Source organism: Fundulus heteroclitus, chromosome 12, assembly GCF_011125445.2.
Source record: "Fundulus heteroclitus isolate FHET01 chromosome 12, MU-UCD_Fhet_4.1, whole genome shotgun sequence".
Lineage (NCBI taxonomy): Eukaryota > Metazoa > Chordata > Actinopteri > Cyprinodontiformes > Fundulidae > Fundulus > Fundulus heteroclitus.
In genome coordinates this window covers 10,020,338-10,035,313 of record NC_046372.1, presented here as the reverse complement: position 1 = coordinate 10,035,313, position 14,976 = coordinate 10,020,338, and the positions used below count along the sequence as shown (strand labels likewise).

Sequence of the window (14,976 nt, the reverse complement as noted above, 5' to 3'; positions counted from 1 at the left end):
CTGAGCTCCTCTTAATGGACTGAATTTATAGCACTTTTCTAGTCATGCTGACCACTCAAAGCATTTTACACTATAGCCACATTCATCCAATTGCACTCACTAACACGCAGACACACACTTAAGTGCCTTGGGGCACATCGAGATGCGACAGCAGGGAGCTAAAATCAAACCCACAATCTTCTGATTGCAAGATGACTACCCACTGAGCCGCAGTCGCCGCTGAGCTCTTCCTCTCACCTTAGCCGCCCTGTTTATCATGACCATAGGCGAGAGTTGGGATGCAGATTGGTTGGTAAATGGAGAGATTTGCTCCATGGTTCAGCTCTTTCTGCCCTACAAACGATTGCATTACTTCAAACCGGAGACCCAAACCGTCTACCCATCTTCCTCTCCATCTTACCATCACTCCTGAACAAGACCAGATACTTCAACTACTTTGTTTCAGACAGAGAGAGACTCAGGAGTGAACAATTTACCTTTTTTCCAGTTGACAACCATAAGCTCAGAATACAAGCAGCCAACTCTACTAAAAGTTATAAACCTCGTAGTTTTTATAAAGTGCCATCCTCCTTTTGAGTGCATATCGCTGAATATTTAAAAAGGAGGAACACGTTGCATATAAAGACAAATATACCACAGGTTCAAGCTGTGAAGTATACATGCGCCACATGAATGTGGAAAACCACAGGTGGTTTTAGCTGTTTGTTTCCAAGCGCCGCATCCTCCAGCTAAAAACAAATCTGAACCGACAACAGCTCTCAGAATCAGAAACTTCAATAAAAAGGCGTTTGTGATGAAAATCAATAAAATCAAGGTTTTTGTAGTCTGGATTAAGATGCAGCAAAAAAAAACTACGTTGTAAAACAGATAAAACGACAAATTTGCGTCTGTTGTTACGTGTGGATGAAAAAGAAAACAGCATATCATTAACAGCTAGAAAAGCGAACTCCCTGAGGCTTCCCATGTAGACTTCTGCTATTACCATAAGCACTTCACGTACCCAAAGGGGAACTGGAGGATAGATTTCAGCAAATTCTCACTTGCTTCAAATACATCCTTTTTCCCCCCACTGTGATTTTGGTGTTATCAATCCATCACCTTCCTCTGTTATTTTACCCTTCCCTTCACCGTCCCCTGGATCCTATACCTCCACCGCTCACAACGGACTCCTTATCAAGGTCGCTTGATAAAAAGAAACTCAGATTTCTCTTTCTTGGAATAACAGGTTCTTGTGTCCCACCTTTACTGAAAGATGTTTCCATCAGTCTTTATGAGCTTATTTTAACTACCTGCCTCTTAAAACATTTCTTAAAGCTTGACTGCAGATGATCGGAAATGCATCAGTTAAAGAGACTTGTCACTATAGTCTGGGCGTTTCTAAATTAAGGAGGGATCAGCTTTTATTGGAGGGATGGTGAAATCGTAAATGGACTAAATTATAATGTGTTTTTCTGGTCATTCTGATCACTCAAAGCACTTTACATTATAACCACATTCCTCCACTCACCCCTGCGCACATATTCATACACTGATTTGCAGATGGGTAGGTTCTCTCTTTCCCGGGGACAGAGAGAAGAAATAAATCCAACAACTTTCCGACTGCAAAACTACTACCCACTGTGCTGCAGATGCTCATAGAATGCTGGTTGGAAAGAAACAGAAAAAAACTTGGATGTATAATTTCAGTATATGACCGTAGCCAACACACGGGGCCATGCAAAAACCCACTCAGACCCTCTCAAACCCGTGCTTTAATGTTAGCAAAAGGCCAACTATGGTATGGCAAATTATCTTAGAGTTCATGGCATTTTCACGATATACATCATAGCTGTCCCTACATCTAAAAAGGAAAGGAACGAAAAGAAAGACACTCGAATTTCTTCTCATGTAGTTTATAGGATTTTCTATCTCACAGATAAACAGAACGTGCATGGTTTTCCAAAAAATAAAATTCTGTAGAAAAATCTGAAAGGTTCAGCATGTTAGTACCCAGCCCCCCCGGAGTCAATAGTTAGTAGCTTTCTAAAACCACATTTTACTGGAATTACAGCTTCAAGTCTTTTTGGGTTATGCACCTACCAGCTTTGTGCATCTAAAGACTGAAAATGCTGCACACTGGATGGAGAGCATCTGTAAACTTTAAGTCTTCTGACATATTTTAAATTGCATTTAGGTCTGGACTTTTACTGAACCATGAATATGCTTTGATCTAAACTATTTTAGCTCTGACTGTTAGTTTAGTGTCCTCCTGCAGGAAGGTGAACCTCCTCCCCAGTCTCATGCTTTGTGTCCTGAACTTCGCTTGCAGTTCACTTTAAAAATGGAACTTTTTATGGGTTTTATTTCAACAACTCTGCCTAAAAGACCAGATTTGTGTCCACAGGTTGTCCCACATGAGCTGTGGATGGCTGCAGTTGCTCCAGAGTTACCATTTAAACTTTGGACAATATGAGATTAATTAATGTTCTTCTGGCCTGGCCTCTCAGTTTGGGTAGACAGCCTTTGTCTTGGAAAATTTGCAACTCTTTCAATCTTTGTATCTACCCCGTATTTCCTTTGACTTCTCCGATTATGGACTGGACAGAGCTCAGTGAGATATGTGAAGCTTGGGATATTGTTTTATAACCAAACTCTGCTATAAACACAGCGGCATCCCTGACCTGTCTGCTGTGATCCTTCGTCTTCAGGATGCTGTTTGTTCACCAAGCTAAATAAATGACTAGATTTCATTTAGTGGTGTCATGGTCAAGTGAGTTTAATGCAAGTCCACGCCATATTTGTTTGTTTTTTTTCAACGTGGAAAGTGTTTTGCAAGGCACTGTATTTTAAAGGCAGAAGAGATTAGCCAATGGAGTTTCCGTATTCCTCCTAACACCTTATGCACTCGACTGGTGATGCGTTGTGTGGCTCAAATTGATTGGAGGAAAGAGATATGAGATGCTCTGGCAGTTCTCCTCCTCCTCTGCTCTTCAGGGAGGGTTCTAATAAAGTAGTAGGCTGGTTAGATACAGGAGTGTCTGAGTCTCCACTTAGCTTCCACGGCAATCAATAAAATCTAAAGCACTGGTCTTGCCTTACGCCCCTTCATCCTCTGCTCCTTCACCACTTTATAACCTTTACCCTTTTCTTAGTTGTTTTCACATCCTCTGTCACTTGTATGTCTCACCACGCCGTTCCTCGTCACCTTTTCGTTTTCTGCGTTCTCCAATTAGCAGCCACCCTCTCTTTTAGACAATTAGCAGCAGTCAGGGTGTTTAACCTGTGCGGTAATCACTGTTACACACAGGTAGCTCAGTTTCTCAGTTGGTGCGATGCTTTCCCGAGTCAGAAGTTGCAAAGAGGATTTTTTATTTTTTTTACCAAGAGCTAAAAAGATGTTCTACTCAGAAAACACCAAGTGGAAGTCGGATTTTTTGAAAAGTGTGAAAAATTCATTTGCATCATCTCAGTCAGGAGAGTCTCAGACGCCACAGAGCTTCTAAGGAGGAGGCTTCAAAACCTGTGAAACAACAGTGCCCCCTGCAGGCCGACAAAGAAGACGCATCCCTATTTTTCTCTAACTTTTGGCAGGGCTTGATTTTAGTCCACCAAGATTTCTCCACCAACAACAGGAAAAGTGGATTTAAATAAATTAATGCATCATTTCAAAGCCTAGGGACAAACAGTAGAATCCAGTCCAAGGATACATTTAGGAACATGTTGTTTTCATAGAGATAAACAAAAACAGTATTTTGTTTCGCCTTGAGGTTCCTTTTAAAGATGGCAAAAATTTAAATATGTCATCCCTTATTACAAGTTTAGGCTAAGCCAGCGTTGTCTCTGGGTAGAGTCCAAAGAAGCGAGGAGGAAAAACACTTCAGCTGGAACAACAACACCAACCAGGCTCAGAGGATAATCAGACCAACCGAGTCCAGGCTAAAGCTAACTAAAGATTTTAGCCTCCAGGACATCAAACAATGGTCCTGTGAAGCATTCACAGACTTCAGAACACATTTCAACTGTTTGATGGAGCATTAACGGCAGCATGGCAAGTATTTCAGGTTGTTAGATCAATCAAAGCATCGAGTGTGAAGAAAAGATACCAATTAAATAAGACGACAAAACTTGAGAGCCCATTTCGTTTTTTGTTTTTTAACTCCCAGAAGGAACAGCAGAGAAATAAAAGCTCCTACTAAATAAAAATAACAAACTTTAATGATAGATAAATAAAAATAAACAGGATGAACAGGATGATGATCTTTGTATGGCGTCATATCTGCACGTTTTCTTTCACCCTTAGCGTCGCTGTAATACATTATTAGATACATGCATCAAAGACAAATTAAGCATAATAAAAACAAAAATAAAAGGCACCTTGGATAAATATTATATAAAGTCCATTTTTAGCTACAAATTGAGTCTACCAGGAGACAGAAGAGACCCCGGAGGTTTCATATAACAAGCTCCCTGATCTCGGCTCTTTACACTAGTTACTCTGGAGCCAGATGTTGGCCTCTCCTTAAATCAAGACAGGCAGCTTTGGGATTACCATCAATTAGCAAAATGAGCAGACAGGAGATGATTCTCATTTGGCATAAAAAGTAGGTAGACGCGTTTAAGTATAACCGAAGCACGGCAACAAGAGCGAGGTCACGCTGGTCATGCATCTATGTGTTCATACCTCAGAATCTTCCTTACGGACCCCCAGCTGGAGGACGGCACTGGGAGACTTCAGACGGGCCTGGCTGGACTGGGCCATCTGCAGGTTCAGCTGCCAGCTGACAAAGTCCAGCTTAAAGACACAAATGGTCCCAGTTTACACACAAATAGCCAAGACAGATAAATAAAGCAGAGAATTAACAATATCTGTTATTTATAACAAGTTGGGTTCAAAATAATATTAATGCATTAAATATATGTATTATAATGGTTTTATTTTCACGCATGCAAATGCTTTAGGAAAGTGTGTACATTCTGATACAGATCAAAGCCTGAAGAAAAGAGTGATCACATTTTTCAGAAAGTGTAGAAATAGAGTTTTAGGGTTATTAAAAAAATAGTTGTTTCTTTATTTTTCTTTACAAACTTAAACATTTACAGTATAAACAGAAAGATTATTGCAGATGTAATGTTCCTGTGAATCCCTGAACTAAAATTAGTTGTGTTTAAACTCTCTGAGAATCATTTCCCATCTGTGCTGCATGGAGCTGACAACCTTCTAGCACCTGTAAGCAGGTAATCCAGCAGTGAGCAGCAACAGGTGGAGGAGGGGAAGCTTGGCATCACTTTCCAGTGGTTCTCAATGTCAGGTTTTAGTGCCATTAAAACTGAAGAATGACCCAACTTTTTGCAATTATAATGACAGAAATCCTATTTGCACCATGATTCAAAATAGCTTGTTTGGAAGAAAAACAACCCAGTTCAACATCAACAGATAACCATACCCACAAGTACAATATGGCGGTGGCAGCATCATGCTCTGGGATTACGTTTTTTAGATAAAACTGAGATTTTTGTCAAGGTAGGTTTGGGTAGTAAATGTAACACATCAGCATCATACCTTAATGTAAATATACAGGAATTAGAATCTAGTAGAAAGACATAACACACATTTACACAAATCTCACATAACATTTCTCTAAGCAGTATATTATAAGAGTTTCATATAAAAGAAGTACCAGTTGGTTTTGGCTGAAAACCAACAGAGCTGAAGATGAAGAGGGACTTTATTTTTCAGCATTCAAGGATGCATCCACATTTTTTAAAGAATACAGTTATGAGAAGAAAATGAAAGTTTTGGAAAGTTATAGCAACAATTCAGAACTATATTAACAGACAGTCTGTGGGATTACCTGAAGATTATTTTCACAATCTTAAAGCTCTGGAGGACCTTTGAAAGTCAGAGTGGACAAATATCGTCAAATCAAGATTTGGGATGTTCATAACCTCCCACCAGACACTGCTGACATCTAATCAAAAGGTGGCTTAACACTAGAATTGTCTCTATATTCACTGCTGGTCTTTTCTTTTTATGGCATTTTATTGAGATATTTAGTGCAAGTTGTGCATGTGTATACCTGAATGACTATTGGTAGATTTGTGACGGATGTTCCTAAGTGTTTTATTGTACTGTCTTTGTAAAACAATTACTAAATAAAGCTAAGAAAAATAAGGGGGGAAAAGGTGGTTATTAGTTGAAGGAGGGGAGGTCAACTTTTTTAAATCAGGTATTTTTCCTTCTTTTAGATTTATTTTTCAGATGGATTTTACAGAAAAATGTCACAATGTCTTGGGGAAAAAAAAGGTTTTTAAATAATTTATCATGGTAACAGTTTTTAACATCATGAGAAAGCAGGTGTTTAGACATTGGAGAGCCACTACATGCACCACACAAATAAAGAAAAGCTCCAATCAAGCCAGGATTGTCTCTTGGCATCACAAGACTTTAAACCTTAGGGCCGGTTTGACAGAAAATTAAAGGGGACTTGAAACCGTAACATTTGACACTTCTAGCCAACCCATGTCTACTCACGACTGTGGTCACCTGCAGGAGCATTTACAGACGGCTCCATCATTGATCGCACGCATTTTCCACCACCTTCAGGTTAAAACTCTGACATTCACTTTTTTTTTTTTCTTTTCAGAGAGTCTAAATGTTAAAAGGAGTCTAATGTGATGGGGAGGTTAAACAAAATCCTTCTTACAGCACTCCCAGCCTCGTCCTGCTCTGGTTTGGCTGATTTACACAGAGATGGTTCATCAGTCAGCTGATGCAGCGTGATAGATTAGCAGCACTGAGTCACGGCAGGACAGCTAAGTGTTTTACGACTCAGACGGAGGCCATAATAATAAACTGTGAGTGACTTATTGGGTTGGGATCCTTCTCCAGGATCAGAGGACAGCTGTGAGTTAGAGGAAAGCACGGCCACATTATTCACGGCTGACCCGTCACGATGTCATTATGTAAACCATTTTAATTTCAGGGTATGGAAATAAATCCATTTACACACATAAAAAAAACACTAAACTGGAGGGAAAAAAAAACACATAAGCTGATTTGAAGAATTTACCCGAAGTACAACTCTAAGCTATATTTGAAAAAAACAAGCATTTAATAAAACGCCTCATCGTGTTCTAACAGTTTCCTTGGGTCTGGTTCTTCCAGGAGTCTATCAATAAAAGCAGAAAGCACTAAAAGCTGAACTTGTTTACTACCCAGCTTGACCTTCAGTATTAATCTGCGCCATATAACTGACTGACTTAAAGTACAGCTGACACATCTATACATGGAGGGTTGCATTTACTAAAAAATAATCTTGCCATTATTCATATTAGTTGAGATTTAAAAACTAAATTTGCTAATATAAACGCTTGCTCAGGGTTAGAGGCATTTATTGTTATTTGATTTATGGACTGTGACACAAATGCTTTCAAATATGAGCTGAACCTCCTAAATCCACTCATTAATCTGACTATTATTTCCATATTTTGTCAAAAATATCTTAATATAGGGAAAAGATAACCTAGAATAATAACCTAGAATGCCCTCTAGTTTAAGGGCAAATGTTTAAGTTTACAACTATTTTGGATTCAGTGACAAGGCACCAAAAACAGACACATTTTTTGTTTGGATTTTCAACTGGTGGCCAATTTGTAGCCAAAACATTAATTGAATAATGAAAATACCCAAAGACAATGTTTAATACTACATACTATTGACGTGAAGGAGCAATTGTTCAAGGAGTGGTGGAAAAGGGGTTTAGAGCAGAGGGCTTGTGTTCTGAGAAGGCTGCAAGAACCCCGGTTCGATCCCTGCAGACTGAACCTGAGCAAGACCAGATTGCAACTGGGCACTGTGAATGTACAACTTGCAATGACAAAGATTTCCTCCTCTTAAATCGAAAATAAAAAGTGCATGAGAGAAAACCTTCCCTCGTCAGCTACGCTGCGCGGTGAATACATACGTAAATTGTTGCTCAAAGTCACAGCAGCAGCAGATGGCCTCCAGAGAATCGGTCGCTGTCACCGCCTTCGACTTACTAATTCACGGGGGAGGGAGAAGATGACTTATGAGACAGAGGCAGGTGAGACATCTGAAAGCGTGACAGCGGCACCAACTCCAGCGTAACGTCGACACGCTGTTTATTTCCTCTGTGTTAGATCTTGTCCCTTGAAGGAAAAGGCCGTTTGAAGTGTCGCTCTTTGATGAGCGCCGCACAGAGAAAGAGGCCTAAAATTTTAATGTTCCGACTCGTGTGAGGCTGTGAGAGAAATTTTTGTGATACAAACGGCGGCAAGGAATTCAGCCAGTTGCAGATCATTTTTAATATTAAGAGTAAAAAGTTGTTTTCAAAGCTGGCAGCAGAAGACGATCATGTTGTACTGTTATGTCATTTCCTCTGTACATATTTGATCTTTTTGCACTTTTAGAGCTGTTTTTTTTTTTTTTTCAACCCGAGTATAGAAATACTTGTAATAAATAATCTTGCAACTTGTTTCTGGGCCTACCTTCTTGGGGGCAAATGTGTTACGCTTCAATTTCTCCACCAGCTCAGGTCCAGCAGACGCCCAGGACTGAGAAAAGGCCTCGGCCTTATCTGAGTCTAGATGGATCCCCTCAAGCTGCTGCTGCAGGGAGGCAGGCTTTATGCTATGATACGCTGCCTACAAGAGGACAAAAAAAGAGGTAATTAAAATAAATAATCAATAAAATACATAAAAACAAACTAATTTAAAATACAATAATTATAGGATTCCCTTTAAGTCACCAGTAATGATAAAATCATGTAAAAACAAAAAGAAATGTATCTTTCATTGCAGTAGAATACTTTAACACAGACTTTAATTTGAGTAAACTCAATTATCTTGGAAATAGCTACGAGTATAAAAAAAATTACTATAAAATACATCTTGATCAAAGTATTTTTGTAGCTTATGCTTTAAATTTTTTATTTTTTTTTTAAGTGTCTGTGAACCTTTAATTAGTATCTTGCTGGGTTACGAGTACGGCGTGACACAAAAAGGGGTCCATGTTTTTTAAGCTACGCCTTAAAACGAGAAAGACAAGGGAAGATGCAATAGAAGTAGGTCGGATGTTTAAGTTAACTTTATAAGTCATGATGGCTAAACGTTAAAGCTATTTGTCTAAACTTTCCATTAACCCCAGTCAGACCAATAATAACAAAGCTTGGCTGAATGAGGACCCATGTTTCTGTTGCTACCATACACAGCGAGGAAGACGTTGAGGAAAGTAAAGGAAATATACAAAGATAATTACTGTTAAAGAACTGCAGCAGAGAGCGACAGCTTAGGCTCACTAAGTCAGCCATAGGGGAAATTTATTTTTAATTTGTTTCATAAATGATTACCAGGGATGCCAGTAATTGTAGAGGGTGATACATGCTCCTTACATGCCACCGTATAAATATAGGTGATGTAATAAACACAGCAGCTTATTATAGTTTTATTGCAATACAACAGTGACCCCTGTTGGAGGAACAGGCTCTGGACATTATCCAAATATAATGCGTTTTTCAACAATATTTGTCTTTTGTGTATTGCATAAATGTATGTGAGTGAATGCATCAAGATGAGTGTTTGCAAAGGTATTATCAATTACACAAGAAAGTCTTAGCATGTAAGATAAAGCGAAAAATCTGTTCTGTAAACCGCTTAGTCTCCAGATTGGAGGAAATCGTATAGAACCTAATTATTTTTATTTGCAATCTTTTATTTAGAAAAAAACATGAGACATTAAAAATGGCTAAATTCTATTTTTGTAAAAAAAAAAAAAAAACATGTTATAATTTCTATAAAAGTCCAATTAAATCCTGATGTTTCTCAAGATGGAAGCCGCCTACCTGCTCCAGAATAAAGGCAGCTGTTTCCAGGACCAAGTTAAGAGCATGTTTGTCTAACGACAGAGCAGCCTGGAGTTTTTCTTCTTCGTCTTCACTGAATGTCCGCTCTCCCTGCAATGCGAAGAAAACAGAGTTGGGGTCAGAAGAAAAAATAAAAACTCATAAATACTACATTGGCAGTGAGCAAAAACCTGCCAAATGTCTCAGAGTTAGAATTCAAACACACTTTATAAAAAGACTAGGATGAAGAAATCAAAGTTTAAAGTTGAACTACGCAACAGTTAAACTAGAAGTTTGAAAGAAATTTTACATTATGGAACAAAAATAGTTTTGAACAGTGCAATACAGCAAATTACTTGCAAAGGACACATAAACTGGACCTAAAATAAAAGACAAAAACGAAGGACAGAGGAATAAGACAGCCGTGTGTTAGCATGCAAAAGCACATGGAAATCCCAAAAAGATTAAGAGAAATGTGTGCGCTTTCTGCAAAGGCATGCAAAATGTCTATTAGATAACACCATATAACTAAGCGAACAGTTTATGATCTTCCTTTAACACTTGAAGCACATTTCTCCTAACTGTTCTTGGAAGAAAACATTGTTAACCATGTTAAAAAAGGCCCCAGAATGTGTGTAACGCCCCACGGTCATCAGCTTTGCCTTTAAAGCCTCCCGCTGTTGTGATTGGCTCACATGGCACCGTGCAGAGCGCGTACCTTCACATGAAGCTTTTGAATGATGCGGGAGAGCAGCCTGGAGAACTTGTTCACGTCGATCGTGTTGATGAAATTCACCGCTTCTTTGATGCTGTTTAAAAAGAGGATTTTAAAATGATAAGATTTCAAAGACAGAAAACAATCTAAGTTTATGGCAAAAGTTTAGGTTTCATATAGTGAATATATCTGATGGACTGCAGGAAATTACACTGGAACGATGCTTTCATGAACCACTAAAACATGAGGAATGCCATATGTTATACAACTTGCTTTTCTGGAACTATTTAGCAGTAGTGTCCAAACTTCTTATAAGTCTTTTTTCATTAAAGAAGTAAAAAATAAATTAGTATTTTTTTAATTCACAATGACAACAACAAAAAAACATTCTTTGTTGTTGTTTTTTTTTAAAACAAGAGATTTGTAGATTATTGTCGATCCAAAGACATCAAAGGGTCTTGCTCGTTTGCTTTATTAATAAAGTTGTACTGTTTGCATTTTTTTAGTCCAATGTTATCTATTTTGTTGATATAGAAATAGTTTTAGTGTCTTCTTCTAAAACAATTGCTATATTTAGCCAAGTGTGCGTTTAAGTAACGTCGCCAGAAATTCACAGTCCTTCTTTTCATTATATTATAATAAAAGTTTTAAAAAAAAAAGAGGTTGATAAAATAATTTGTTTTCATTTTGTTGTACCCAAAAGTTTCCATTTAGAGTGGATTTAGTAAAAATATTGTCATAAACATAAAAATAGAGAGTCCATCTGCATAAACCGCTGTTGTTGGTGGACCAGATGAAGTTTGGAACACAATAGAAACATCAAACATTCATGAGATTATCTAACCTGATAATTATGACTGAGACCAGGCATGAGTCAGTTAACTTCAACAAGGTTTCTTTAGCTGTATGGAGGATAGATTAATGCAGCACTCATCCGATCCCACCTGACCTGTGCACTGCCACTCAGCAGGCTGAAGGAAAGCTCCCATGTTCTGTCTCCAACTAACAGAAAACCCCAATAGAGCTTTTCGGAAATAACTTCACTCAAGTTGGCTACATTTCAAACCAGATACGTCAAGTTGGCCACAATACATGTTGACCGTAACACAATTAAGTCACGTTAAAGCGCACAGAATTGTATATTTTATCTATTTAACACGAAACGTAAAGAGAAGTTAAAATAACGACAGATAAATAAAGGCTGGTGTAATGCTACATGCTAACTTTGACCTCATAAAGATGCATTTGTGTCTGAACTGAAGAGAGACGAGCCCACCTTTGCGTTTCCTTTATGGTCGAAGTCATGGTTGCGTTTGTGTCCCTAAATAAAGAGTAAAACAGAGTGTCAATGCTGCAGCAGCATCCTCGCACTGATGTTGTTGTTCCTGCTTCCGGTTGTCACAAGACGGACCACGTGAGATTGGTTCGTCTACGGAATGCGCGATGGACAAATTGCGCGAGCAGCATCTTCGTCAGATTTTTTATCACAAACGGAATTTGTTTATGCGCCGGTAAATTTAACTCATGCAATTATCAAAATGTCGTTTATCGAGCTAATTTAGCTGGTACAATGTTATTTGTTTCTGTTTTTGTTGTTGTTTTTATTTTTTATTTCTACTTTTTCAGTATTTAAATTATTTTAACATTTTTGCATACACATTTTTCTTATTTACTTTTACTTCGAGTTTCAATTTGAGATTTTTGAAATGTAAAGCGCATTCTAACTTTAATCTATTATTATTATTATTATTATTATTAGGAGCTTCTGAGAGAGTTGTGATGCCACCAAAGCAGTGCTTGCTAAGCCTTGGCAGCAGATGGGTGTGATTGCTTTGGTACACATAGTAAACGTGTCATAAATAGGGTAGTAAAGAACCCCCCCTAAAAAACAACAACATAAGGACAGACTGATGTTTGCTAAAAGTGCATGGATAGACTGCAAATGACTGTTACAAAGCTGTTTTGACTTATTCTTACAGATGTTTGGGACATCTGGAAAACAGTTGGTCTGGAGAAGTCAAGGTTAGTGCCAACAATGGATCCTATGTCAACAGTTAAGCTTTCTGGTATAATTCACATAAAGGTTTCTACTCAATTTTAGCAAGAGAACTATTACATGAATAAAGAATGACATCAAATTGATAAAGGCGGGTCGCCACCAGTCAGGACAATATCCAGCATCCCGGGGTAAAATGCAGAAGTTATAAAGAGTAAGGTTTAAATCTGCAAATATTGACTTCACATAAAATTTTATGTATTTGCCTTTGAAAAAGCCTTTGGAACTTTTGAATTTTCCCAGGCACAGCATGGAGCCACGAACAAAACAAAAAAAAAAAAAACTGTACATTTAAAAGCCACAAAATTGAGCATTTGGGCTAAAACTTTTGCCCATTGCTGTAAATCAGTTTTTGTTAGCCAATAGTTTGCCTAGAATGATCTAGACTTTCCTTTAATCTGTCACAGTGGTGTTGATCCATAGTTATTCAGGTTTTCTGAGGGTATTTTACACCATTACTGTCTTGAGGACACACTACACCATGCTGTGTCATGGTCAGGTGCACGGACTGAACCTGAAATGGGAAAAAATGACAACCACAGTAAAATAAATATGAAAGAGCTTCAAAAATCCTGAAAAACTGCTGACTGAAATGCATAATGTATATATTTTTTACCATAAGTCAAATAGGGGCAAGATATAACAAGCACTGGCTTTCTCCTGCTTATTTCTGAACGGAATATGAAGGTTTTAGCCTTGTTCATTCATTCATATATCTATAGATATAGATATATATGAAAAACATGTAATAATTATGTTACATGGTTTTTCCCCGAGATTTGATGTTTACATGTTTGAAATAAAGAACTCTCTCATTCAACTACTGATCAACACCAGTTTACAGAATTAGAAGAACGTCGTTCTTCTTGGATGCAATCAGGGATAGTGTTGTGGGAAATAATAATTGATCCAATCAGTTATTATTAGTGTTTAAGTCAACTTTAGTAACTAATCCCTGAGTTACTCATTATATAAAATGAAAACGGTGATTTCATCAAGTTCCAGCATTTTATTGAGACGCAGAGATAAAGTAATCGCACCCCTGGCTCGGCCTCAGCCTGCGCCTTCTGTTCCCAGCCCTGGTCTCCTCCGAATCTGAGGCATCCGTCTCTTGCACGTTGCTTTTCCAGGCTGCTTTCACCATACCAAGAACAAAACAACCCATAACCCAAACACTGAAACACACACACAGTACGCTAGCATTGACCTTGACGGATCAGGGAAGAGTGTGAGAGATATCAGGCCATCCTCGTCTCCTCCCTGAGTGCAGATGCTCACATGTTTTAGTGGAGCTCGGTCAGAGGTGACCTTAGAACCCAAGCTGTAACTTTCTATCCACAGACAGCTCAGAATTGGAGTACTATATGCACTCAACTTGCCACATGAAGTCTAAACCAACTGCAAGGGATTAGCAATGGTTATGCGCGATTTTAGAAAATCATGTGATGGCAATACCATTGTGAAAATTTGCAGTAATCGCCTATAACCTAGCTAGCCTATAACAATACAAGTTGCAACATATTCACACTTTCTTCTGTCCTCTCTTCATTTGTTTATGATGATGATGCTTCAAACACTTTCTATGACCTTTAGCATGTGGGGCACTATTGTCTGTGTCAGGTGGCGCCATCTACTACATTGGGTCTCCAGACAGAAACAAACATTGGCAGGAAAAGTGTATGACGCTTAGGTGCTCTTGGACTATAATAGCCAACGCATATTGCAATTAATATTGAGCTACCTGATATTGCAACATCTTTGCAGTTTATTGTGCCGTCCATAGAAATAGTGCATATACTTAGGAATAGTAAGCAAAGCTATAATAAAGCACACTTCTTGTTGTGTAAATCCCATGGGAACAATGTGATGTTCTTAGGCTACTGAAGGATATCAGGATCTAATTTTCTCACTCTATAGAGTTCTACTGTTCTTCAATTATGCATTATGTGTTGTCATTTCTGCCTTTAACTTTCTGTTCTCTCTTATCTTCATAGTAGGTACACCTGGTCTGACGTTCTGTTAACTGTGACATCATCCAGGGAAGACAGATCACCTGGTATTACCATCTAATGTAGAACAGATTACTGGATCAATGTGTGCTTCTGTGCTTTTTTGTCTGTCTTGTTGTGTCTCTGCTCTGTCTTCTGTAACCCCAGTCGGTCGAGGCAGATGACCGTTCATACTGAGCCCGGTTCTGCTGGAGGTTTTTCCTTCCCGTTAACGGGGAGTTTTTCTTCCCACTGTCGCTTCATGCTTGCACAGTATGAGGGATTGCAGCAAAGCCATGGACAATGCAGACGACTCTCCCTGTGGCTCCACGCTTCTCCAGGAGTGAATGCTGCTTGTCGGGACTTTGATGCAATCAA

At 38.5% G+C, this 14,976-nt stretch overlaps 1 protein-coding gene across 1 annotated transcript in view; it reads right to left on the bottom strand.

The window, feature by feature from the left end:
* Nucleotides 1-11,975, bottom strand: part of commd10 (COMM domain containing 10) — a 153,261-nt gene extending 141,286 nt beyond the window's left edge. Inside the window, exons 1-5 of the mRNA XM_012870103.3 lie at nucleotides 11,831-11,975; nucleotides 10,558-10,648; nucleotides 9,840-9,950; nucleotides 8,488-8,643; nucleotides 4,661-4,771 (exon numbers count right to left, since the gene is read on the bottom strand). Of these exons, the coding sequence (XP_012725557.1) occupies nucleotides 4,661-4,771; nucleotides 8,488-8,643; nucleotides 9,840-9,950; nucleotides 10,558-10,648; nucleotides 11,831-11,859 (498 nt within the window). The 5' untranslated portion in view covers nucleotides 11,860-11,975. The remainder of the gene's footprint in view (nucleotides 1-4,660; nucleotides 4,772-8,487; nucleotides 8,644-9,839; nucleotides 9,951-10,557; nucleotides 10,649-11,830) is intronic.
* Between the last annotated feature and the right edge of the window lie 3,001 nt (nucleotides 11,976-14,976).